This window comes from Rosa rugosa, chromosome 7, assembly GCF_958449725.1.
Source record: "Rosa rugosa chromosome 7, drRosRugo1.1, whole genome shotgun sequence".
NCBI lineage: Eukaryota > Viridiplantae > Streptophyta > Magnoliopsida > Rosales > Rosaceae > Rosa > Rosa rugosa.
In genome coordinates, this window is record NC_084826.1 from 16,942,527 (window position 1) to 16,968,200 (window position 25,674).

Consider the following 25,674-nt stretch of genomic DNA (forward strand, 5'->3'; position numbering starts at 1 on the left):
CCTTTGGAATAGCTTGTAGCAGGCAAGATCTGAGAACAGATAAAAGAGGTTGATTGAGACTTAGTATTTGGCGTAGAAGAAGAGGAATTATTGCAATATAAAAGCAAGTATTGTCTCTTGTGTGACTGGAAAAGCTAAGAGTTATGTGGTTTGAACAAGTGACTATTTAGGCTAATAGATTTGGATTTTCTCTTCTTTGCATGCCCATGTAAAGGTATAGATTGTCAGGCCTGGATTTTGGTCTCAAGTCCAAAACCGCCAACAACTGAAAATTGAGAATGGGTTTCATGTACTTCTGTAACCTTCCACATCACACCCAATCTTGTAAGCCACAAAAACGTGATAGCAGCTTGGGTCCACGTGAGTGACATGATGCTTAGTAAGATAATCGAAAGTGAATTACATAATTGAGAATTCCTTCTAGCCCAATGACCTTTACATTAAAGCCCATAATTTTTCTTTTCAGATATTACTCGCTTTCTTATTTTCCTATTAAATGTGATTTTTTTCATTTTTTGGGTATCAACAATGAGTTATAAACAATTTTACTAATTGAGGGTCAATAATGAGTGGAAATTGACTATTTTCTTGCTTTTATGAGTTGCAGGCAGTTTTATAAAGGGCTAATAATGAGTGCAAGAGTTGTAAAACTTTAAGGTCAATAATGAGTGCAAAATCACTACTTTCTTACTTTTGCGAGTTGGACAATTTTGTTTAGGGTCAATAACAGAGTTATAGGCAGTTTTATTAAGGGTAAAAAATTCTTTCTATTGAGGGTCAATAACCAAAGCCTCAAAATCACCTCTAAATTTAGTATCTTCTCATCTTCTTCCTCAATAAAAATTGAATTGACCCTCAATAAAAAAAATTATTAAGAGATTCAATAAAAAAAAAATTGACCCGGGAACAAGAACTTAGCCGGTGACTCCTCGCCTCGAGCCCTCGAGATGGAAGCTCTCTCTTCTCTCTCAGTCTTTCACCACGATGGCAAGCACACCACTCCTCACCACACCAAACAAAAGCCCGTCGGACAAATACCACTCCTAGAAACACCTACACCCCAATTTCAAAACCGGAAACAACATCATTGTTCGCCTCCGTCTCCAACTCCAAGTCCCGTTTCTAGGCCTATAATTGCCTCCAAGGAGCCACGGTGGCCTTTGGCGAGAAGTCCTGATCCCTAAGATCGTCGCCCTCGGTGACCAATCGGACAACAATAGCTCCCTCCTCGAAGCTCTCTTAGGGTTTCAATTCAATGTGAGTTATAGTAAAATCTACCAATCGATCCTCATCTGGATTCTTCTCCTTTCTTCGCAAAAGCCACAAATTTGGTTTGGTTATCAAATTCTCCCCCAATTCTTATCATCTGGGATCTGCTATTTCTTTTGGTTTCGAGCTAAAGCTCTCACTTTATCAATGGGCGACTCATATCTCTTGGCCAGAATGACTCACAGGCCGTAAAACTCACCAAAAAGATCATGATGATCGCAATATTAGTCATCTTCTTAGTCGTTGTCCTCGTCCTCGTCCTCTGCCTCCATCTCTACGCAAAATGGTACCCGTGGAACGTGGTAGAGGATCCCAACTCCTCCACTGCCAAACAGGACGTAGATGATGCTGTTTCGTTTTTGCTCCAGTGCATGGCTATGTTTATCTGAATCAACTTCCCAAACGAAGAAACCAGTCGTGCATCATGTTGTTGACCCTGGCCACTTTCGCGCCGTCCTCATCACACTGGCTCCCATTAAAAATTGTAAACTGTAGACATGGGACTGCGGTTTGCGTTCCGAGAATGTTTCCCTGATTTGTGCAAATTTGTTAATTGATAATTGAGGATGTTACATAATGGTAATTTTACTGCCCTTTAGGTTCAATGGGCTGATGTGGAAGTCATTTTTTATTTTATTTTATTCTTTTTTGGTGAGGTGATGGTGAACATTTTCTATTTTGGAAGTCATTTTTTATTTTATTTTATTATTTTAGAATTGGACGTATAGGTCAAGGACACTTTATCGGATAATTCAATTTGATGAGCTCGCTTGTTCCATAACTTTTTGGGAGGTTCTATTCATACATCCAAAGTTGACATTTGGACCTCCCAACTTAATAGACCTCCAACTTACTTTTATAGATAACAAATTTGCTATCTATACCTCCCTAATTTTCCCACAACGCCCATCGTCCAATAAAATCAATAAAAACTTCTTCTTTTACGTTTTATTCATATCTCCAAAATCAGTAGTCGAATCTCATTCAATTTTTGAAGATTTCACAATCCTATTTTACACTTCATACAATTAAGCTGCACCAAAAAAAAAAAAAAAACTCCAGTTGGTAATCAATACAATATTTTTCATTAAATCAATTGAATATAGAAGCACGTTAGTATACTGCTATCTGAGATGTTTAGATATTACTCCCAATTCTCAAAATTTTTAATTAAACTGAGTTTTTGGATACAAAGTTTTCATCACTTAATTATGATTTACGTACAGATGTCCGTATTGAAAGTGGTTATGGTGTTCCAAAGCCGGTCCAACATAATGTTCTTGGAGAGAGACACATATTTACTAATTGTTTTGAGTTGGAAAAAAAGCGCAAGCAGCAATATAATAGGCAATGCACATATTAGAATTTTGCGAATTGCCTCATCGAAACATACTGTTTGTAAAGGTAAGAAGAGACTTTTTTTTTTTTTTTTTTTCCTGTGAGCTGTGACCTGTTGGTTATTTAGGATAACCGATATCGTGGATGTCACAGTTTCAGACCTCACTGACATCTAGGAGTGGGGTGGGGTTAAAAAAAAGTTTTTTTTTTTCCCCCTCTTTTGTGTCCTTATTGGTAATTTGGCATGAGTTGACAAAGTCAACTATAATTTGGAAAAAGAGAGAGGTACAAATACCAATTTTGGAGGTATGAATAGAAACTTCCTAACTTTTTTAATTCATGTGCATTGAATTTTTTTTTTTAATTTATGTCAGATGCGATCCTAGTTGGGCCGATTTCTTAGGTCCAAAGTCCTAGTTGCACTATTTTTTGTAATGCAAGTCTGATTGGGCCTTTGTTTGGGTCCAAAAGTTGGGTCTTTGTTTTAATGGTGCATTTTTTTAGCTTGGTTTCAGTGGGAGTGTAACTCGATGCTCTCTGGAATATAACCTCGCCTCTTCTCTCTCTCTGGTCTTCAAAGTAGGGGTTGCACGAAACTAAAAACCGAAATGGACATTTATCTCTTTATTATTATTTTTTGAATTGTACTAATTGTGCTCTTAATGCAGGTGCCAACAGAGTGCCTTCTATGAAATTGCTTTCATATGCTAGTTTGAATATGTCTCTCATCTTCAATAATGCTAAATTGGAATTTATAGACAAAAACGTTGAGTTATAGACTTTCGCTTGCCCCATCAAACCATAAATCTACCATAAGATCCATAATCACTACTTTCATTGCAGTTGAGAAATAAGTGATCCTTCTAACCTCACTATCATGTTTTCAGAAAATTAAATATGAGGTCTCCTTCGTCATGGTCTCACTAAGAAATACTCCAAACGAAAAGAAAAGAGAAAAAAAAATATTGAATAAATTTCATCACCCAATTAACAATATTTCCAGCAATTTAGAAGGGAAAAAAAGAAAAGCAAAAGACAAATGAAAGTCAAGAATCTATACGTTCCCGCCAAATTTTAGCGGGCCTCTTCTTGGTGGGCTTCTTTCAATTCATTCATCTCCGGTTTCTCTTTCCGTTTGTTTCCCGACCCGAACCCATGTTTAACGGGTCAAGTCATTCTCTCCCATTTAACAGCTACCCGACCCAAACATATATAATAATATGAGAATTCAGAATCGCCCCAATTCTGCAAAATTAGGGTTCATTCTGCTTCCGGAGTCAACTCTCAATCCGTCGAATTCCAGCTATTGGGTACATCAATGGTGGTACATAATTGCTTCTACATTCTTACCACTCTTTTTTTGCTTTGGCTGACAGTTTGAATGAATATAATTCATGGTTTAAGTAATCAATTTTTTTTCATAGATTTGTAGCATAAATGAGTTAGCTTTCATTGATTGAACTAGACCCAGATTATATTTATAAGGATTTATATATTTGTAGTCTTGGTGTTAAAATTCTTATGTATAATTAGAGAATTTTGCCCTCATTTTCTTAATTATTGTAGGTTTAGAGAAATAGAAATAAAAGTATAATGGAGCAGAAGCGTATGTTATTGGCTACTGGGAGTTGTGAGGGTGAAGGACCCTGTACTGTGAATATGATTGACAGATTTAGCAATCTTCCGGAGGGAGTTTTTCATCACATTCTTTCAAAATTTGGTATTAAAGACCTTACCCGATTCTGCTGTGTCTCCAAACGATGGAGAGAATTATGTCTGTCGTCTCCGTCGGTGGAATTTTGTGGATATAGTGAAGATGGAATTATGGATATGGCATGTGAGCTTAGGTTGAAGTTGGTGAATGCATTGGATAGGTTCTTGCTTAGTCGTGGGGATAATGAGATGAAGAGCTTTGTTCTTTTTTGGGATGGTCACAGTGATGAAGAGCTTGACGAAGCATGTTTCTGTGTTAATGAGAATTTCCGAATAATCACCTGGATCCAGAATGCTGTGAGGTGTAAAGTTGAAAAGGTTTATCTTGACGTCACCTTTTTTGATTATGAGGGGGAGCCATTGGCATTTCCATCTTGCGTCTTTCGTTCTGCATCATTGAGGTCTATAGTGGTTAACATGCCACGTACAGTTGTTAAAACACCCTCCTTCACTTTTTCCTCCAATATCGAAAAGTTGCATTTAAGTGATGTTGTTATACAGGACGAGGGGTTTTTCGAGTGGATTTCCTATTCCTGCAAATCCTTGAAGGATGTAACTCTTTCAGCAGTTCGTGAGATACATAGTATCACCATTGAAAGCTCGTCTTTGGAAAAATTTTATTTCATTAATTACGAGGTTGATGAAACCTGCCATATTAACATCTCTGGTGAGAAACTTGAAGAAATAAATGTCAGGTGCAATCATTCACCTAGCAGCACCATATTAAAAATTGTTGCTCCAAATGTTAAACGTTTGCTTTTGGAGGGGAATGTGAAAAATCACCTAAATCTGGGAGAATTGAAATGTTTGGAACAAGCTGCTATTCTTATGGAGCCTATAGTAGATGAGTTTAACAAAGTATTTGAGGTTCTTTCCAGTTTGTGCAGTGTTGAAGTTCTTGTTCTAAATGAAGCTACCATCCAGGTAAAGTGAATCGAAACCCCTGGGACTGCATATTAACTCGGCTACTATATGTTTCTTACAATTTCACTGTTGTTTTCAAATGCAATTCTACATTAATAATGGTCTCAGTAGCAAGAATGAATGTTCATATTTATGCTTAAAGTTTTGTTGAAAAGAATGAAAGTAAGTTGACAAGCATGATATAGGTTCTGCCTTAATAATGTTGCAGGCTGCATACAGGGAGGAATGCGTGCAAGCTCAATTAGGTGAGATTTGGTACTTGCAAATGAATATTGGTAGCTTTACTGATGATCTAGTCCCGGCAGTCGTTTGTCTTTTAAGAGGAACACCAGAGTTGTGTACTTTATACATTTGCTATAAACCAACTTCACTTGACCCTAAATCTAATGTAAGTTAAGTTCGTGTCATTCTCTGTCTCATCATTTCTAGAGTCGATAGCATATTCTTCATACTTTTAAGATAATGCAGTTTTCCTTTCTTTTATCTTGTTTTAATACAGTCTTCCTTTCTTTTATTGTATTTGGTGATTTAAAAGAAAAAACTGAAACTGAGTTGCTTGTTGTCATTTTTTTTTTTTGCAGACATCTGGGTTTGATATGGAGTATTGGAAGATGCAAAACCTGGATTTTGTTTCTCAGGTTGAGGATGTTACCATAGAGCTTAGTGCTGGGTTTAATGGAATTGAGTTAGCAAGGTATATACTTGAGCATGCTGAGAGCCTGGAGAAAATGGTCATTAGGTATTTAGCCGAGCAATCTAATGCTATAGGGAAATTAAAAGAAAGTAAGATGATCTCTAATCCCTTGGTCACTTTCGAGGAATATGATAGCTCAGTTACCTTATTTTGATGGTTTTGACTTTCTGTTTATGTTATTTTAGACTCCGTGTGTAACGTTGATTGATCCGATTTGGAATTTTATAGAATGAATTTTGCCTTATTCAGAGTTTAGAAGTGACTGAATGATCATACTGGCTGAGACAGAGTAAGCATATACCTAGCCTACTCAGTTATGGTTTTTCGACTGTAAATTGTAATTAGCAAGTTTGAATTTTCTAATTACAATTAACCGTTTTTGAATTTGTCAAGAATCTTCTTCAATACTACCGTATTAAAACTAATGGTTAAGGCCAGCCAAGGACCAACGCCACTAATGCCTGTAATAACTTTCCTGTAAAATCCAACGCTACAAGGAAGGGAAGAAATACATAGCTTTCAACAAAAGAAATAGAAGATGATGGATTGCAAACCCACAGCATTCTATCTTGTTGAAGTTTAATCATAACTGAACCAAATAAGTAGGAATAGGAAAAACGAACGTCAAATTGCATAGCATAGCAAGTACAGATTTATAAGCAAACAGAGTGGCTCGAAACAGAGTAGATTGAGTTGCGGTCCTTGCACAGCATGGTGATTGGTGATTGGTGATTGGTGACTGGTGAGAATAAAAAATTACCTCCATAATCGGTTTTGGATTTGTATATCCCAAGTCTTGACCCGAACTCATGTTTTAACGGGTCAAGTTTGATCACGTATAAAAGCCCCACAAGGCCACAAGGGAGAAAGAGACCCCCCCCTACAATTTCGAAAATTAGGGTTCGCTCTGCTTCGGGAGGGAAAACCTTTCAATCATCAAATTGCAGCGTCTGCACCAACGAAGAACGCGCCCATCAATCCATTTCGGCTTGCAAATCCTCTTCCTTGCTAGAGCAAGCTCGAATTTTCAATTGGGTACATGAATGGTGGTACGTACTCGCATCATTACTACAACTACTACTACTTAGTCTTTGCTTTGGCTCAGTAATTGATGGCTTCAGTAATCAAAAGCCCATTTTTTTTGTAGTATAAATTTCAACCAAACTCTATTGGAAACGATATTAACAACATAGTGTGATTCATGGAACACAAGGGTAAGTTATTGGCTAGTGGAAATGGTGAGACTGACAGGTTTAGCAATCTTCCCAAGGAAGTCCTTGATAAGATTCTTTCACGTCTTCTGATTAGCGACCTGGCTCGCTTCTGCTGCGTGTCCAAAACATGCAAAGATATCTCTCTGTCCGCTCCGTCTGTGAGCATTTGTGGATTTGGTGTAGATGAAATAGCGGAGATGCCGTGTGAAGTTCGGTTGAAACTGGTGAATGCATTGGATAGGTTCTTGCTTAGTCGTGGGGATAATGAGATGCGGAAATTTACTCTTGTTTGGGAGGGTCATCATGAGGACGAGGTCGAGGAACCGCCATGCTTCTGTGTTAATGAGAGTTTCCGAATGATCACCTGGATTCAGAATGCACTGAGGTGTAATGTTCAAAAGCTTTTTATTGATATGACCTTTTATGATCGTGATGGGGAACTTTTAGCATTTCCGTCTTGTGTCTTTAATTGTGCATCTTTGAGGTCTCTAGTGGTAGAAATGTCATTTACGGTTGTTAAAACACCCTCATTTACGTTCTCATCTAATCTTGAGACCTAGGCATTGAGCGATGTTGACATTGCAGACGAGGGGTTTTTCAAGTGGATATCATGTTCGTGCAAGCTCCTTAAGGAATTGCGTCTTGCAGGACTTAATGGGATAGATAATATCACCATTGAAAGCTTGTCTTTGGAAAAATTTAGTTATATTCATTTCGAGGTGTATGAAACCTGTCATATTAACATTTCTGGTGAGAAGCTTGAAGAAATACATATTAACTGCAGTTATTCACCTAGAAGCACCGTGTTGAACATTATTGCTCCAAATGTCAAATCTTTGAGGTTGGAGGGAAACGTGAAAAATAACCTGAATCTGGGAGACTTAAATTGTTTAGAACAAGCTTCTATTCTTATGGAGCCTATAGTAGATGAGTTCGACAAAGTATATGATGTTCTTTCCAGTTTGTGCAGTGTGGAAGTTCTTGTCCTAAATGAAGCTACCATCAAGGTAAAGTGAACCAGAACCTCTGTGTCTGTGTATTAAGTCGGCTAGTTCATGTTTCTTACAATTTTTCTGTTGTTTTTAAATGTGCTTTAACATAAATAATGGTCTCTCTGGCTAGGATAAGCGTTCATGTTTATGCCTAAAGTTTTGTTGAACAGAACGGAAGTAATTGAGAAACATGATAAAGGTGTGCCTTTATAACATTGCAGGCTGCTTACAGGGAGGAAGGCATGCAAGCTCAATTAGATGAGATTTGGTATTTGCAAATGAATATTGGTAGCTTTACTGATGATCTAGTCCCGGCAGTTGTCTCTCTCTTAAGAGGAACACCAAATTTATGTACCTTATACATGTGTTATAAACCAACTTCACTTGACCCTAAATCTAATGTAAGTTAAGCTCTCTCCCTCTTCTCTATGGATAGAGAAAAAGTTGATACTGACTTGCATGTTGCCTTCTTCTTTACAGACGTCTGGGTTTGATATGGAGTATTGGAAGAAGCAAAACCTGGATTTTATTTCTCAGGTTCAGGACGTTACCATAGAGCTCAGTGCTGGGTTTAATGGAATTGAGTTAGCAAGGTATGTACTTGAGCATGCGGAGAGCCTGGAGAAAATGGTCATTAGGTATTTAACCCGTGAATCTAATGTTAGACGGAAGTTAAAAAATAGTAACATGATCTCCAATGCCGCAGTTACTTTTGAGAAATACGAAAGTTCAGTTAACCCATTTTGGTAGTATTCATCATCTATTTTTGATACCATGTTGAAACGTAACTGTAAGTGTTGATATTTCTTTGGAATTTCTTTGAATCAGTGTAATGGTATTTCGTCTTTGTTCATTGAGCTTTGATCATTTTGTGCTGCTATATGGTTGTGTTTGTTTTGCCTTATGCTTGATTGAAGAAGAATTTGTCAATTTTCACAGTCCCCTTGCAAATTTTGAAGTATTTCATCTTTGAATATTTTGGTTATCTAATAATAGCATTATACCCTCATCATTGACTCTAATCGCCTCCTAAACTTGATCAGGTGTGACCTAAAGTTAGAAACTTAGAATCCTCAATCGTTATAAATCAGGGTAATGAAGGTACTGAAGGTCCTGGTTGGAACAATTTCTCTTTTGGTCCCTAAGTTGTAGTCTGTCAAAAGATGGACGTATCTCTCATAAGCAAAGCGTAAATTATTCATGTCGTTTAGGTCAATTGTAATTTTCTTTTTTATGGGGCAGACCATCACACTGTAAATTATTATAACAAGAAACGAACCATAAGAAAATTGGTGCAATTGGAAAAACAAATAAGTTCAATAGAGAATCAATGAGAAGTTACCTGAACCATAATTATCCGAAGGAAAATCCAAAATCTATGGAAAAAGAAACCCTAAAAATCATCCGAAGAACAAATTCTGAACGGAGTAATTAAGGATTTTGATGTATTTGAATTTAGACTTATTTTACTCTTTTCCTCTTCTTGGCCATGTCTCTCCTTTATATGTTAGTTGAAGCCAGTTTTACTCCGATCACCACGATCTCCAAAGTCGTCGTGCACATGGCAGTTCATCGTTCGTGCGACTCGTGCGTCTGGCAGTTACTCGTTTGTGCATCTGGTTCTTTCTCTTTTTGTATGACGCTATTTATACAATAGCGCCCATCGAAACCTTTTATTTATTTATTACGTGCCATGTGTTTGGCTTGGTTTTTTAGGCACTTTCATTTTTGGTGAAGCCTTTGACACTAAACTCTACGCCTCCATTTCTAATAGTAGAGATAGACATAAAGATATATAAAATTCAACCTGACATTCGGGACTGTAATTGGGTTCTATTTGAAATTTTTTCAGGTAAATTTAGGTCCAATTTAACTTATAAGTTAAATAGCAAAATGTTTTTGGTAAAATTAAACGAAACAGCTTATTTCTTGCTGCTTATAGAAGTTGGTAAAAAGTAATTTTCATAAGGTAAAAAACTACTGCTGCTTACAATTTTTAAGCTACGATATAAGCTGTACAAAAGCTGTTTAACTTATAAGTTAAAGTAAAATTAAAAAAAACAGCAGCATATTATAGAAGTTGGAAAACAACAGCTTTCGTAAGCTAAAAGTTACAGCCGCTTTTAAATTAATCTCAGCTCTCTCAAACTGAGCCTTAGTTAGTGTTAGATCTCGATTATTAGATGAGGCCCAAACAGTCAAAGCACTTTATGACCCCATCATGCCACTACCGGAAAAGCCCAAATCTAGACTTGAATAAAATCCCCCATACACCCCCAAATAACAAAACTAGGGTTCTCCGCGCTCTGCAACGCGAGGGAAAATGGCAATGTCTCAAATTCCAGAATCTGAATCGATGAGGATGAGGCCCTATCCACCTGAGATAATCTGGCATTGTTGAATATGGTACGTGCTGGTATCAACCTTCATGCTTTTTCTTCATTTTGCTCAAGTCTTGAAATGAAATAATCGATGTGGTAGTCTTGAATGCTCTGAATTGTGAATTGCGAAGGTGAAGAAGATTGTAGTTGGGTTGGAATAGAATAGGAGGATTTTAGTATTTGAAAACCCTGGTTAAGTCTAGGTTCATGGCGCCGAAGCCTAAGAAAAGGGCTATTGCAAGTTGTGAGGGTGAAGGAGGAGGTTGTAGTGAGAGTAAGAGCATGATAGACAGGCTTAGTGATCTTCCGGATCAGGTTGCACATCACATTCTTTCGTTTCTAACTGTGATGGACCTGGTTCGAGTGTGTTGTGTGTCCAAAAGATGGAGAGAGCTTTCTCTGTCTGCCCCGTGTTTGAATTTTGATGAGATTCCGTCGGGTTGTAGATCCACATGCCGTAACCGGCTGCAGTTGATGACGTATTTGGAGAGGTACTTGTTTCATCGTGGGGGTAATAAGATACAGTCGTTTCGTGTCAATTGGGAGCGGCACTATATGGATGAAAATGAAACTGTGTGCATCTGTGCTAGCGAGCATTATCGACTCATCACATGGATCAATAGTGCGGTGAGGTGTAATGTTGAAGTGCTTGACCTTAAGATGACTCTGTATGATCCCGAGGAGGCACCGTTTCCGTCTAGCGTCTTTCTCTGTGGAACTTTGAGGTCCCTAGCAGTGGATATGAATTTTACTCTTCTTAGAACGCCCTCGTTTGGTTTTTCATCAAATCTCACTAAGTTGGAGTTAAAAGATGTTGTGATAGAGGACGACCGGTTTTTCAAATGGGTCTCATGTTCCTGCAAGTTCATTGAAGAGTTACATCTTGATCAAGTTCGTGGAATTATAACTATCAGTATTGAAAGCTCGTCTCTGAAAATATTGAGGTTTTTTGATGTGTTCAACACCTCCCATCTTAGCATATCAGGTGAGAAACTTGAAGACATAGTTGTGGGCTGGTATGTTGAATCACCTAGCAACAGTTCCTTAAATATTTGTGCCCCAAATCTTAGGTGTTTGAGTTGGAGTGGGAAATTGATGAATCACCTAACTCTGGGAAAGTTCAGACATTTAGAAGCTGCTGTGCTTCGTCTAAGGCCTGATGAAAATGAATTAGACAAAGTGTATGAGGTTCTTTGCAGTTTATGCAAAGTTAGAGCTCTTATGCTGGACGAAGCAACCATTAAGGTAAAGAAGAGCAGAACCTTTCAGGCTGAGTTCTTTTGTTTTCTTTACTTTTCTTTTGTTTAAGTGGCATGAACTAGACTGTTTTTGTAGTTCATTTGTAGTATGGCAATGGAAATGTTAGCTTATTTATGCTTCCTATATAATGGTGTTGTTGCGAACATTATTGATGGCATTTAAGTTACATCGATACTGGTCACATTTCTCTCAAAAAATGGTCACACCAACAACAGTGTAAATTCATTTTGAAAAGATTGAAAAGTAAATTGACAAACACTTTACATAACATTGCAGGTTCCATTCAGTAAAGGATCCATGCGAGCTCCAATATATAATATTCATTGTTTGACTATGGATATTGGAAGCATTACTGACGAGTTGGTTCCAGCAATAGTTTCTCTCTTCAGAGGATTGCCTAATATGTATATTCTTTGTATACAGTCTAAAACCCCTCTAGACAACCCTCAATCTAATGTAAGTCTCTCTCTCTCTCTCTCTCTCTCTCTCTCTCTCACACACACACACACGCGCGCGCGCGCAATGACACTAATCACTTTTTTTGACATGTAAAACTTTCACTTGAATTGCTTGTCATCCTTTTCCTTTCCAGACATCTGGGTTTGATATGGGATATTGGAAGTTGCAAAACCTTGCTTTTATAGATCAGCTGAAGGTGGTCAGCATAGAACTTTGCAATGACTCCAATGCAATTGATTTAGCAAGGTATATTCTTGAGTGCGCTCAGAATTTGCTGCAAATGATTGTTATTTATCCACCCCAGGATTCAGAGATAGTTACAAGGAAGTTAAAGGAAAGCAAGATAGCTTCTGGTGCCACAGTTGTCTTTCGTGAAAAAGAGAAAAGAGGATAAAGCTCCTCCGGCACTTTTCAGATGTCAACTGTCATAGCATTGAAAATTTAGCATCAACGATCACGGATCCATTTTGCCTATAAGTTAGATCTGTTATTTTCAGATGTTAACCAGCAATGTTCCATGTGTACTGGTATATTTTCTGTTCTTGTACTGGATGCACATTCGACTACGCATTAGTTTTCTTTAGCATCTCTTTGCGAAGTTTAGTTGGTGGTTTTCTTGTCTGCTTTTCTTTTCCTTTGTGCAAGTAAATGCTTTTATCAAAAAACCAGCCATGGGGAGTTTCAAAAACAAAGAAGTTGATATACCTTTGCAATAGTGAGCATGCATTAGAGAGTTGATTACAGATTTTGGAGTAAATTCTGAATTTGCAATGTCACTATCGGCTGAATATCATCATCATTTGAATCAAGGGTTGCTTCCCATTTGTTTCTTACCTCAATTACAGCGGAGCACCTTGCCACTATGATCTCAATTCTGTATTCCTCTTCAAGGTTCTTTCCAAGTTCATCTGCCTGTATTTCTGAGAACTAATGTAAACTTGATTTCAATATTTCAAATGTAATAGTGAGAAAGATAGTGATGAATAGTATTCATCATCACACTTTTCCTACAAATCAGTATAAATAAAGCGGGTTTGTCTCCTGCTGGCAAATTTGGAAAGCCAGAAATGACAGTGTTTAGAAATGGAAACCCAAACCCTTACTCTGTGGTCGCAGCTTCGGCTGCAGTCCTCACTACTGCCACGAGCTCAAATGGTCAGGCAGGTGGAGTTGCTCCTCAAAACCATCCTCCCACCATCAGGTGGACTTCTCCTTCTGCTTGTACCGTAAAACTAAATTTTGATGGATCTGTTAGCGGTTCCTCTGTTGCTGGCGGATTTATTATACGTGATGTCCATGGCAGACCACTTGTAGCAGCTACTAGAAGGGTCGGTACTACAACGGTTCCTTTAGCGGAGGCTCTTGCCCTCAGGGACGGGCTCATTTGTGCCTCCAGTCGGGGATATAATCAAATAGAGGTAGAAGGAGACCCAATTCACCCCCAAATTCACAACAATTAGGGTTCTACGTGCTGTGCTTCGGGTGCGATCATTCATCAAATACCAGAGGGAGAGAGAAACCTGGTAGCTGGGTAAGATGAATCTCTCGGTTACTTGAACGGTACGTAGTTTCAAGATTACTGCTCGTCTTTTATTTTGGTTCAGTGTTGAAATGAAGTGAAGGATATTGTAAGTTATGGAGAATATTAGCTGTTAAACTGAAGAAGGTTAAAGTGAGATTACTGTAGACTGATTTAGTTTCCGACTCTTATTGGCTTGATATATATAAATTGAATCAAACTTGTGTTGCAGAAGGGAAAAGAGATACAGTTAGTTTATATGGAAATGATGAAACAAAGGCGTAAGTTGGGGGATATTGCAAGTTGTGAAGGTGTAGGACTAGGAGGTAGTGGTGGGAATGAGAGCGGGATAGACAGATTTAGCGATCTTCCGGATCAAGTTGCACACCACATTCTTTCCTTCCTGGCTTTGCCGGACCTTAGTCGTGTGTGTTGTGTGTCCAAAAGGTGTGGAGAACTTTGTATATCTGCTCCCTCGCTGAATTTTGATGAATTTTCCTCCGATTCTATGTCCACGTGTTCCGGGCGGCTAAAGTTGTCGACTTATTTGGAAAGGTTCTTGTTTCATCGTGGGGATAATAAGATACAGTCCTTTCGTCTCCGTTGGGAAAGTCACTCTTTGGAGGTAGATTTAACACCATGCATCTGTGATAATGAGTGTTATCGATTGAGCACTTGGATCCAGAATGCAGTACGGTGTAATGTTGAAGTGCTTGATCTTAAGATTACTTTATATAACACCGAATTGGTGTTTTTTCCATCTTGTGTGTTTCTCTGTGCACCTTTGAAGTCTCTGGTGGTGGACATGAATTATACGGTCCTTAGAACTCCGTCTTTTGCCTTTTCCTCTAATCTCAAGTACTTGCAGTTGACAAATGTTTATATAGAAGATGACAAGTTTTTCAAATGGATCTCATGTTCCTGCAAGTGCATTGGGGATTTGCATCTTAGTCATGTTCTTGGGATAGAGAACGTCACCATTTTCCGGTCATCTTTGGAAAGGTTTAGTTTGATTTGTGGTCCTCTGGATCATATGTGCCATTTAAATATCTCAAGTGAGAAACTTGTGGACATAGATCTTTACTGGACATTTGATTCACCTAGCAACAAATCCTTAACTATTGATGCCCCAAATCTTAAATCTTTCAAATGGATTGGGAATTTGATGAAATACCCAAATCTAGGAAAACTAGAATGCTTAGAAACAGCTGCACTTTTTTTGAAGCCTGAAGTAGAGGACTTAAACAAGGTACATGAGGTTCTTTGGGGTTTACGCAGGGCTCCAGGTCTTTTGCTAAATGACGTGGTGATTAAGGTATACGAATTGAAACCCTTAAACTGTTTTTATTTATTTATTTTGCAAAAACTATGACTTGCAATTTGCATTAGTTTTTTCTATTTCTTACAAGCCATTGTTGGACTAAATTTGAGTTGAAGTTTTGATTTTACAAACAAGATGAAAATTCATATCTATGAAAGAATGAAAGGAAAATTGAGAAACCTGATTTACAACATTGCAGGCTTCATTTATGGATGGATCTGTGCCAGCTTCATTGTATGATACTTCCGGTTTGTGTTTGATTATCGAAAGCTTTGTTGATGAGCTGGTCCCAGCATTGGTCTGTGTCTTCAGAAGAACACCTAATTTGAGTTTGTTATGCATAAAGTCTAAACCACCACATAACCCTCAATCTAATGTAAGTTAAGGCTCTCTCTCTCTCTCTCTCTCTCTCACACACACACACACACACACACACACACACACACCAAAACATTCAAACTCAGGAGCTTGTTCATCCTGCTTTTGAGATAACACGGCTGTACTTTCATTCTCATTGATTATGGTATTTATTTTGTTCAGAATGGTTCAATTAATATGCTTGTTGACTCTCTCTGTTTCTCTGTCTCTCTGTCTCTCTCTCTCTCTCTCTCTCACACACACACACACACACACACACTCACTACAGAAAACATTCAAACATAGGAGCTCGTTCATCATGCTTTTGAGATAACACAGCTGTACTTTCATTCTCATTGATTATAGTTTTTTTTTTTTTGTTCAGAATGGTTCAACTAATATGCTCGTTGACTTTTTTCTTCCAGACATTCGGGTTTAATATGGAATACTGGAAGCTGCAAGAACTTGCTTTTACTAATCAGCTTAAGCATGTGACTATAGAGCTTTGCAGTGGGTCTAATGGAATTGATCTGACAAAGTATATGCTCAAGTATGCTCTCAATATGCAGAGAATGGTTGTGATTTGTTTGCCCATAGATTTGAAGAAGGTTACAAGGAAACTAAAGAAAATCAAGATGATTTCCAATGCTGTACTTGTTATTCAGAAAAAGTAAAAAGGAAAACGCATAGAGCTTTCTTTATGTATTGTTTTATTTTATGTATTGCAGATTCTGATATGAATGTTGATTGATCCTTTGGCAATTACATGGATCTCTTTGTTTCAAATTTGATAAATAATATTCCTTGTTTAGGGATATATTCGTGTTCATTCAAAATATACAAGCAATAAGGCTGTTTAAGGATTGTTATGTTTATCTGTTTTCATGCATTATTTTGTTTGCAAGTTTTTGTTGGCATTACTTTTCACTACCAGTGCACGAGATGCTCTTACTACTGATTTTGAAATGCTTTTACTACTGTGCCCTTGCAATATCTGGTCTGCATTAGTTTATCTGGGAAACCAGAGAAATTGCTTAACAAACTGTTGTAGATTTTTACTTCTTTTCGCACGGTTGAAATCATGCTAAATATCAATCACTGGAATCAGGGTTCAGAATGAAGCTTTGCCTTTGCTTCTGACTTCAACTAACTTCAAGGTAAGAGAATCTTGCCATGTTGGCTTTCTATATCCTTTTTCAAGTGTTTCAGTAAATTCATCTGCATTTGTAGAGAATTTATTGCTTATCAATCAACTAATGCATTATAGCTCTAAAGGAACACCAAGTATGGTTAGCAGATCCAACTAGTCCAATGTCCCTGAGGTAAATTTTTGCTAGATTACTATTAGCACCCCACTGAAGGATGCGACAGTCCTTGTCAACCGAGTTACTAATGTAGAATTAAGTTTCGCTTTTGCTTATTTCTTCAACTCAGAGTTAAGCCTCTTGATTCTATGTTGTTTTTTTTAAGCTCTCTAAAGGTTTTCTGATGATCATCTGCGTATGCAATTCGTGCTGTATCCTCTACAGAACCCCAATTTCATTTGTGTAATTGTTCCTCTATGTCCTGAATTTTTCTTGAATATAGTGTCTTAGACTCTGAACTTTGTGTCCATGCGGGTGTATAAGGAGTAAAAGTATTATGTCTTATCAATCGAGTGCTACATTATGGTTTTATGGGCACACATGAGACACAAGTGGATCAAACATTACTTTATGTTGAAACTGGTCACTAGCAGAATTAACTGAAGTTTCTCGGTGAAAAGCTTTGCTTACTTATTACTCCGTGTTTGGGATATTGAAAAATTAGGAGTTATAAATAAAACTCTGATAGTCTTCTTAATGAGGTTTTGGAGTGAGATACTGGGTTCAAAATCAAGTAATAAGCAGATCTATTATTTCTTATCACTCGAGTGATGCATTATGGTTTTTGGCCACACATGAGAAGCCGGTGGATCAAACATTACTTTATGTTGAAGCTGGTCACTGGTAGAATTAACTGAAGTTTCTGTGTGAAAAACTTTGCCGATTTATCGCTCCGTGTCTGGGATATTGAAAAATTGGAGTTTAAATGTTTATGAAAACGTCTGATATCTCATGTGAATTTTGATGGAGTGGCTAAATAATTGGATGTAGAAAAGAAATTCCAGCTCGTTTCTAAATTGTAGTTTTGCAATCACATAGGCTGGGAGCGTATTGAATGGGAACGGGAAGAGAATTGTTCGTTATGTCCAATCAAATGGGATGGAGTGGCTTCCCCATGATTAAGAAGTCACATTGCATCATTACACACATGAAGTTATCCCTGCTTGCCTTTGAGTATCGAGAAGAGAATGTATATATGAGATGATTTTCATGCCAATATTGGCACGTGCAAGAGGCGAGGAAAAGTTGCTATCAAATGGGCTGTTGCTTACGTGTATGAAGGTATGCGGCTATGCGCTTCAACTCTTTCATGTTTTTCTGATTTACCTTTAATTTCTTGTGTATTTATGTTCTTTTTTCGACTGTCAGTATTGCTGATCTGTGTCTGGTTTACGAACTATGCAGACGTTTCTAAACAGTATAGCATTGGTCATCCTGGGCCGCAACAAACGGATGTGCCGAAGATGTATATCAGAGGCGGCAGCTTGATATGGAAGAGAGAAAGTTGGAGGCTGCTGGTTTCATTCTAGTTTTGGTTGTCGCCGGCGACAAGTATGCGGTGGAGCGTGGGCAATTCGGTCAAACGGTCAAGCTAGGCCGCTACTCCTCTGTGAATTATAGGTCTGACAAATGATAATATTGGCAGACAAAATAATTACAAGTGTGGGTACTCCCTTGTGAATCATTTATCCGGTGCAATGGCCCAAAAAAAGTTCACATTAATCATATGACATCTGACATATACGTCCGAATTATTGCTACACACCGTTATATTATTATGAGAATCATATCATGTAAAACGTGAGAGGGAACCGTAGAGCCATCCTATTCAAAAGAGTTGTTGGAACCTGGAAGTTACAATAACATTAATTGATTCCAGAATTCTCCCTCCATATAACTATATAAGTAGTTTGAGACTTTGAGGCATCTATTGTTAACCGAGTCATCAAGTCATCGTCATTTCTCTCCTAACTTTTCTAGTCAAAATAAGTTGGCTACTACTGTGCTACCATGTGAAATTACAGCTTACGAAAGTTCGGTGGGGTGTGTTGTTGGTTGTCTGCAATTACGATCAGAGAATTTCCCATATCTCTCTCTAGCTTTTGGTAAGCTTTGTCTTCTTCCTCTAGACTCTGTACACTTTTGTATTCATGGATGCTATATATGTTATCATCTATAGCATATCTTTGCTTATCTACATCTAGTACACAACCACAACACACAAATTAGCTACAGCAAGCAAATCATGTCTATCCGAACTTTTCTATCACTTCAAAAGCCACAAATTCCTCAGACTGATATTGTTCGGCGGACAGCGAATTTTCAACCAAGCATTTGGGGAGATCGGTTCATTAACTATGCCTCCCAGGACAACAATGTAATCTTAAGCACGTCGTTTCTATAACTACAATGCAGTTATCTTTATCGATCTCACAATCATTTACATAGGGTTTGGCTTTAATATATGATCGATTTTTGCTGCAGATAACTGATGGCCTTTGGAAAAAGCAGGTTGACCAACTGAAAGTAGTAGTCAGGAGGGATGTTTTCAGAAATGCGGCAGGTAATTTTTCAACACAGATGAAGTCAATTGATGCAATGCAGCGTCTTGGTATCGCATACCATTTCGAAACAGAAATAGAACAAGCATTCGAACATATGCATGCTACATATGTTCATGATGGTGATTTGTACGATGTTGCTCTTGGTTTTCGGCTACTAAGACAACATGGATATAATGTTTCATCCGGTAGGTAAAGATCGAAAGTATTACCATTTTTTGTCACTTATATTGTATTTCTTATGTGTTGATCAATTCTTTGACAATATTATTCAAGCAGATGTTTTTGACAAGTTCAAAGATGCAAATGGTAACTTCAAAGAAGGCTTAACTGCCAATACGGCTGGTATGTTAAGCTTTTATGAAGCAACACATCTAAGGATGCATGGTGAAGATATACTAGAAGATGCTGTATTTTTCACCACAACTCACCTTGAGTCATCTGTAACCCATGTAAGTCATCCACTAGCAGCAGAAATAACGCAAGCCTTAGAGAGACATCTCCGAAAAAGTCCAGAGAGATTATGTGCAAGGCGTTACATGTCAATCTTACAAGATAATCCTAAATCTCTGCATCATGAAGTAGTAGCTTTGTTGAAACTTGCAAAGTTAGATTTCAATCTTGTTCAGTCTTTACACAAAAGGGAGCTCAGTGAGATCTCTAGGTGGTGGAAAGAACTAGACTTTGAAAGGGAGCTTCCTTTCGCAAGAAATAGGATTGTGGAGTTGTATTTTTGGACAGTCGGAGTATTTTTCGAACCCCAATACGCCTCAGGGAGAAAATTTCTAACAAAAGTAATTGCCTTGGGGTCAGTTTTGGATGATATTTACGATGCATATGGTACATTCGAAGAACTCGAGATCTTTACTGAAGCAATTCAAAGGTACAAAACAAGTACTTCATGAATTAAAATTGTTTGTTGCCGATCTGCTCCTACTTAGCTTAAGATTATTTGAATATTTAGTATCGTTTATGGAATTTTCAGGTGGGACGTCAATTGTATAGATGAATTGCCAGACTATATGAAGATATTTTATAGCAGGCTGCTGAATGTTTGCAGTGAAATTGAGGGGGAGATGGTAAACCAAGGAACTTCATACCGAGTACATTATGCAAAAGAAGCTGTATGTATTGTCTTTTAACATATTTAGGGTTGTTGCATGGTTTTGTGAAATTTTTGGACTATCATTAATTGTTTGATCATGTTATTTATTTTTTAGATAAAAGCTCAAGCCCGATTATACTTTGCCGAGGCACGATGGCTCCATGAAGACTACATCCCAAGCATGGATGAGTATATGGGTATCGCGATACCTTCTGTTGGAAACACTTTGCTTTCGACTATATCTTTAGTCGGAATGGAAGACATAGTGACCAAGGAGGCATTTAAGTGGTTAGCAAATGACCCTAAAATTCTTAGGGCTTCCAACATCATTTTCAGGCTGATGGATGACATTGTTTCTAGCAAGGTACGTACGTATGTGTTTACAATTATTAATCAATAAATCCAATAGTAATTAATTATATAGTTGAGCATCACATTTTGTATTCGATTAGTTAATGAATATTTGAATTAATTGTATATATGTTTTGCAGTTTGAGAAAGAGAGAGAGCATGTTGCTTCTAGTATTGATTGCTACATGAAGCAACATGGGGTCTCAGAACAAGAGACCATTGAAGTCTTCAACAGAAAAATTGTGGATTCATGGAAGGATATAAATGAAGAGTTTCTTAAACCGACCGCTGTGCCGATGCCTGTGCTTACTCGTGTTCTTAACCTAACGAGAGTGGTTGATCTCCTTTACAAAGGGGAGGATGAGTACACTGGAGTGGGAAACGTTATGAAAGATGGTGTTGTCTCACTCTTCATCGATCCAGTGCCACTGTGAGGATGACCATATATTGTGATTGAATAATGAGGCCCTACGTACCCATATCCACTTGTTGGTTGGCTTTAGCCCATTTTAGAAGATGGGGTGTAGTATTATTGGTGTTATGCATGTGTTTCACCTGCTTTGCCAATATTCATTACTTGCTTGTCCCTTATGGTTAGGTAGCTCCAAAGTTTGAACATTGAAATCAATGGAAATACTCTGGATTTTGGTGGAAAGTTTTGACGGATGATTGTTGAATAAAATTTCAATAAATTTTGGTGAATATTAATATTGAAAAACTAGTTTCAAATGTCAAATTACAAAAACTTAAGTAGTTTTAAAGAAATTTAACCCTTGTTATGTGTACAGAACTACTTAAAAAAAAATTGATAATAACACCAAGTAAAAGGGAGTCGAATTGGCTTAAATGCAGAGGCATATTAATTTACTGGGTTAGCTGCTTTGGTTATTTATAAGAGATCTCCAAGAGCTTTCCTATCATTTATTTTTTGTCTAATTCAAGGAAAAATATGCTTTGAGAGGAATTAGACTAGGAAAGAGAAAATCAGAAGCTGCCGCCGTGATCATTGGCAGAGGCCAGAGTTTCTATTCTGCGGGTGCAAAATTTCCAAACAATTTATAGTCATGATCTTGAATTTTGTTTGTTGTTGTTATCTATAGAACTATTTTTTTTCCATCAACTAGTTTATAGTCTACCGATATTTATCTTTCCTTTTTACTAGTTTATAGTCTACTAATGTTTATCTTTCTTTTACTACGGTTTACTTTACATCTTCATATCTTTCACCTGAGCTAAAATGTGGAGCTCATAATACTTCTTGCCAATTAAATGTTATTAGTAGTTTACACATTAATACATATTACATATGCGTGTGTATTTATCACTATTAGGTTAGTACTTAATAATAAACAATTTTGAAACAAAGCTTTCTTGGCTGTAAACATATGCAGTTCATTGCATATAGATTGACGTCTACTTATGCTCAGAGAATAAAAGAGAATTCTATAAATAGTCCAACTCTATCTATAAGAAACTATAATAATTACATGATGGTACAAATAAAAACTAAAGAAAGGAACGTATGTATATTAACTCATAATGTTAACAGAAGAGGAAGATAGAATTGCAGATGCATGTGGTTACGAGTCCATAAGTTGTTAGGTTGATCAGGTTGAAAATATTCTGTTTTGAGTTGTTGTTGGCGACAACGACGCGTCTCGTCCAATTCGGGTTTTTAGATCAATCAGACATGTGACATATACGTCCGAATTATAATGCTATTCATATATATAAGACGTCAAAAGGGCCCTGTAGATCCATCTCCATCCAGAAGAGATGGAACTTGGAAGTTACAATAAATCTAATTCGAGAATCTCCAGATAACTGAGTTTGAGCCTGTATCGCATCTCTTTGCCTATCTATATATAGTAACACAACCATAACACTTAAATTAGTTATATATAGAAAGCAAATCATGTCTATACAATTAGCTTCTCTTTCAATCCAAGCACCACAAACTGCTAAGCCTGAAATCCTTCGGCGCACAGCGAATTATCACCCATGCATTTGGGGAGATCAGTTCATCAACTATGATTCTCAGGACACTGTACGTAACTCATGCAAATCAATCGTTTCTTACAGTGTATTTTGCTAATTATTTCTCTCAAAGCCATTAACTACATGGTGTGACTCATACATTAATTGTACAATCTTTTGTTGCAGATGACTCAGGCCCTTCGGCAAGAGCAGGTTGATCAACTGAAAGTAGTAGTGAGGAGGGAAGTTTTCAGAAATACTTCAAGTGACTTTTCACATCAAATGAAGTTGATCGATGCGATGCAGCGTCTTGGCGTGGCATACCATTTTGAAACGGAAATAGAAAACGCACTCGAGCATATGCAGCATACATCTGTCCGTGATGGTGACTTGTACAATGTTGCTCTTGGTTTTCGGTTATTACGAGAACATGGATATAATGTTTCTTCTGGTAAGATCGAAATACCTGGGTCATCACTCTTCACTTATTATGGAATTTCTTATGTTTTACTTTTCTTCTTTTTATTTTTATTTTTTTTACTACAATACTATTCAACCAGGTATATTCAACAAGTTCAAAGATGCAAATGGTAACTTCAAAGAAGGCTTAACTTCGGATCTGCCCGGTATGTTAAGCTTTTATGAAGCAACGCATCTAAGGATGCATGGTGAAGATATACTAGAAGATGGTCTCTTTTTCACCACAGCTCACCTTGAGTTTTCTGCAAACGATGTAAATCATGCATTAGCAGCCCAAATAACTCAAGCCTTAGAGAGACCTCTACGAAAACATCCAGAGAGATTATATGCGAGGTCTTACATGTCAATCTTTCCAAATGATCATAAAACTTTGCATCATGAAGCAGTAGCTTTATTGAAACTTGCAAAGTTAGATTTCAATCTTGTTCAGTCTTTACACAAAAAAGAGCTCAGTGAGATCACTAGGTGGTGGAAAGAACTAAACTTTGAAAGGGAGTTACCGTTCGCAAGAAATAGGATTGTGGAGTTGTACTTTTGGATAGTGGGAGTATTTTTCGAACCCCAATACTCGACGGCAAGACATTTTTTAACAAAAGGGATTGCAATTATATCAGTTTTGGATGATATTTACGATGCATATGGTACATTCGAAGAACTCAAAATATTTACTGAAGCAATTCAAAGGTAAAAAACAAGTACCTTTCTATTACAATGACAACAAAAAAAAATTAGTTGCAGATCATACATATGTTGCTTGAGATTATTTTGAGAAAGTATTATAGTTTCTAAAACTCTCAGGTGGGATGTCGACTGTATAGATGAACTACCAGACTATATGAAGATATTTTATCGTACACTGTTCAATTTTTGCAATGAAATTGAGGTGGCGATGGTAACGCAAGGAACATCATACCGAGTACACTATGCAAAAGAAGTGGTATGTATTTTGCCTTTTGACGTACATACATAGGGTTGTTGTTATTGCATGTTTTATATAATGCTCGGACTGTATATCACTACTTATCATTGTATTTCATTTTTTAGATAAAAGCTCAAGCCCGACTATACTTTGCCGAGGCACAGTGGCTCCATGAAAACTACATCCCAAGTATGGATGAGTATATGCAGGTCTCTGTACGCTCTGTTGGAAACACTTTGCTTTCGACTATATCTCTAGTTGGCATGGGAGATATTGTAACCAAAGAGGCATTTGAGTGGTTGGCAAATGACCCTAAAATCCTTCGAGCTTCGAATATCATTTTTAGGCTCATGGATGATCTCGTTTCCAGCAAGGTAGCTATATTATACGAATAATCAACCAATTAGTTGCACATGCATTACATTTCATATAAAATCTAATTGTTAATAATTTGAATTAATTCTATATACGTTTTGCAGTTTGAGAAAGAGAGAGAACACATTTCTTCTAGTATTGATTGCTACATGAAGCAACATGGGGTCTCAGAGAAAGAAACAGTTGTTGTCTTCAACAAAAAAGTAGCAGATTCGTGGAAGGATATAAACGAAGAGTTTCTTAGACCAACTGATGTTCCAATGCCTGTGCTTACTCGGATTCTTAACCTAACTAGAGTAGTTGATCTCCTTTACAAAGGGGAGGATGAGTACACCCGAGTGGGAAAAGTGATGAAAGATGGTGTTGCCTCACTGCTAATTGATCCGGTACCATTGTGAGGATGACCTTTGTGATTAAACATTGATGTCCTACCCCTATCCAGTTGTTGATTGGCTTTAGCCCCTTTTAAAATATGGAATATGGGAAGCAGTTTGTTGGTGTACTTTTGCATGGCTTTTGATGGCCTTATGGTGAACAAAGAAGTTTGTTAATAGCCGCATTTTTAAATTTTTTTTTTTTTAATTTGTTTAATGATCAAACAACCTAACAAAAAAAATATTAATTACCATTTAAGTTTATTTTCTCAATCAAAATTGGGCTTTATAAATTTTACCAATTAGGTTGCTAAGGGGAAAGAAAAAGATGGGATGTACAAGGTTTGTTGGTGTATTATCATGCATGTGTATATTGGTTTTCACCTGTTTCGCAAGTCTTGTAAGCTTTACTTCTTTTCATTTTTTTTTTTTAAATGACTTCTTTTCATTTCTTGCCCCTCATGGTTAGTAGGGCCAAATTTTCACAATTTTGAAAATTTGATTTTAATTAAAATTTCGCTATTTGGTTTTACGGAAGTTTTGACTCAAGAGTGTTTATTAAAATTTTGATATAATAAACCAATCTGCATTTTCTTCAATATAAAATATATATGGTATACCATCCGATGCAACTACAGACCAACCCATTGTAGTATTACTGTATTAGATAGGGTTCCAGTTTGACCAAAACAAAAGCATTGATGTACCTTTCCCTATTTAATCATCAATAAGATTTATGCAATTTATCCCAAAAATGAAAAACTCAATGCATCATTATGCATGTGACATATACGTCGATAAGAAGCATCGATTGGGGTTTAACACAGTATACACTCGCATTATTCTGCTGCATATCTTCCATATCTTGTCTCCTGTCCGGAACTCACTCGGTGACTTCAGTGTACATGTACATTGAAAACATTGATATAAGGCTTTCAGTCCAAAA

The 25,674-nt window shown here is 37.2% G+C and overlaps 6 protein-coding genes across 12 annotated transcripts; all 6 read left to right on the forward strand.

Moving 5' to 3' along the window:
• The first annotated feature begins 3,829 nt into the window (after nt 1-3,829).
• LOC133723382 (putative F-box/FBD/LRR-repeat protein At5g44950) lies at nt 3,830-6,182 on the forward strand. 4 transcript variants are annotated; one of them, XM_062150211.1, is made up of 4 exons: nt 3,830-3,931; nt 4,174-5,244; nt 5,453-5,632; nt 5,826-6,182. In XM_062150211.1, the coding sequence occupies exons 2-4, from the start codon at nt 4,201-4,203 to the stop codon at nt 6,090-6,092; spliced, it is 1,491 nt and encodes a 496-aa protein (XP_062006195.1). In that variant the 5' UTR covers nt 3,830-3,931; nt 4,174-4,200; the 3' UTR covers nt 6,093-6,182. The 4 variants fall into 4 exon arrangements, with proteins under 4 accessions (XP_062006195.1, XP_062006194.1, XP_062006197.1 ...); XM_062150212.1 differs by having other exon boundaries at nt 3,854-3,928; XM_062150210.1 differs by having other exon boundaries at nt 3,843-5,244.
• A 167-nt stretch (nt 6,183-6,349) lies between these two features.
• On the forward strand, nt 6,350-8,995 carry LOC133723383 (uncharacterized). Its single transcript, XM_062150214.1, has 3 exons — nt 6,350-8,159; nt 8,366-8,545; nt 8,625-8,995. Exons 1-3 carry the CDS (start codon nt 8,064-8,066, stop codon nt 8,892-8,894), a joined length of 546 nt encoding a protein of 181 aa, XP_062006198.1. The 5' UTR covers nt 6,350-8,063; the 3' UTR covers nt 8,895-8,995.
• A 1,409-nt stretch (nt 8,996-10,404) lies between these two features.
• Nucleotides 10,405-12,847, forward strand: LOC133721858 (putative F-box/FBD/LRR-repeat protein At4g03220). Its single transcript, XM_062148601.1, has 3 exons — nt 10,405-11,770; nt 12,062-12,241; nt 12,378-12,847. The coding sequence occupies exons 1-3, from the start codon at nt 10,733-10,735 to the stop codon at nt 12,636-12,638; spliced, it is 1,479 nt and encodes a 492-aa protein (XP_062004585.1). The 5' UTR covers nt 10,405-10,732; the 3' UTR covers nt 12,639-12,847.
• Nucleotides 12,848-12,994: 147 nt separating this feature from the next.
• LOC133721856 (F-box/LRR-repeat protein At3g58900-like) lies at nt 12,995-16,297 on the forward strand. Of its 2 annotated transcripts, XM_062148599.1 has the most exons (4): nt 12,995-13,804; nt 13,996-15,078; nt 15,284-15,460; nt 15,867-16,297. In XM_062148599.1, exons 2-4 carry the CDS (start codon nt 14,023-14,025, stop codon nt 16,113-16,115), a joined length of 1,482 nt encoding a protein of 493 aa, XP_062004583.1. In that variant the 5' UTR covers nt 12,995-13,804; nt 13,996-14,022; the 3' UTR covers nt 16,116-16,297. The 2 variants fall into 2 exon arrangements, with proteins under 2 accessions (XP_062004583.1, XP_062004584.1); XM_062148600.1 differs by having other exon boundaries at nt 12,995-15,078; nt 15,827-16,031.
• Nucleotides 16,298-18,524: 2,227 nt separating this feature from the next.
• Nucleotides 18,525-21,286, forward strand: LOC133721844 ((-)-alpha-pinene synthase-like). Of its 3 annotated transcripts, none has more exons than XM_062148586.1 (6): nt 18,525-18,691; nt 19,071-19,335; nt 19,427-20,030; nt 20,112-20,271; nt 20,368-20,616; nt 20,744-21,286. In XM_062148586.1, the coding sequence occupies exons 2-6, from the start codon at nt 19,167-19,169 to the stop codon at nt 21,035-21,037; spliced, it is 1,476 nt and encodes a 491-aa protein (XP_062004570.1). In that variant the 5' UTR covers nt 18,525-18,691; nt 19,071-19,166; the 3' UTR covers nt 21,038-21,286. The 3 variants fall into 3 exon arrangements, with proteins under 3 accessions (XP_062004570.1, XP_062004568.1, XP_062004569.1); XM_062148584.1 differs by lacking the exon at nt 18,525-18,691 and adding an exon at nt 18,714-18,963; XM_062148585.1 differs by lacking the exon at nt 18,525-18,691 and adding an exon at nt 18,716-18,963 and having other exon boundaries at nt 20,133-20,271; nt 20,744-21,285.
• A 1,153-nt stretch (nt 21,287-22,439) lies between these two features.
• LOC133722648 ((-)-alpha-pinene synthase-like) lies at nt 22,440-24,886 on the forward strand. Its single transcript, XM_062149518.1, has 6 exons — nt 22,440-22,650; nt 22,767-23,031; nt 23,141-23,744; nt 23,859-23,997; nt 24,105-24,353; nt 24,459-24,886. Exons 1-6 carry the CDS (start codon nt 22,519-22,521, stop codon nt 24,750-24,752), a joined length of 1,683 nt encoding a protein of 560 aa, XP_062005502.1. The 5' UTR covers nt 22,440-22,518; the 3' UTR covers nt 24,753-24,886.
• The last annotated feature ends 788 nt before the right edge of the window (nt 24,887-25,674 follow it).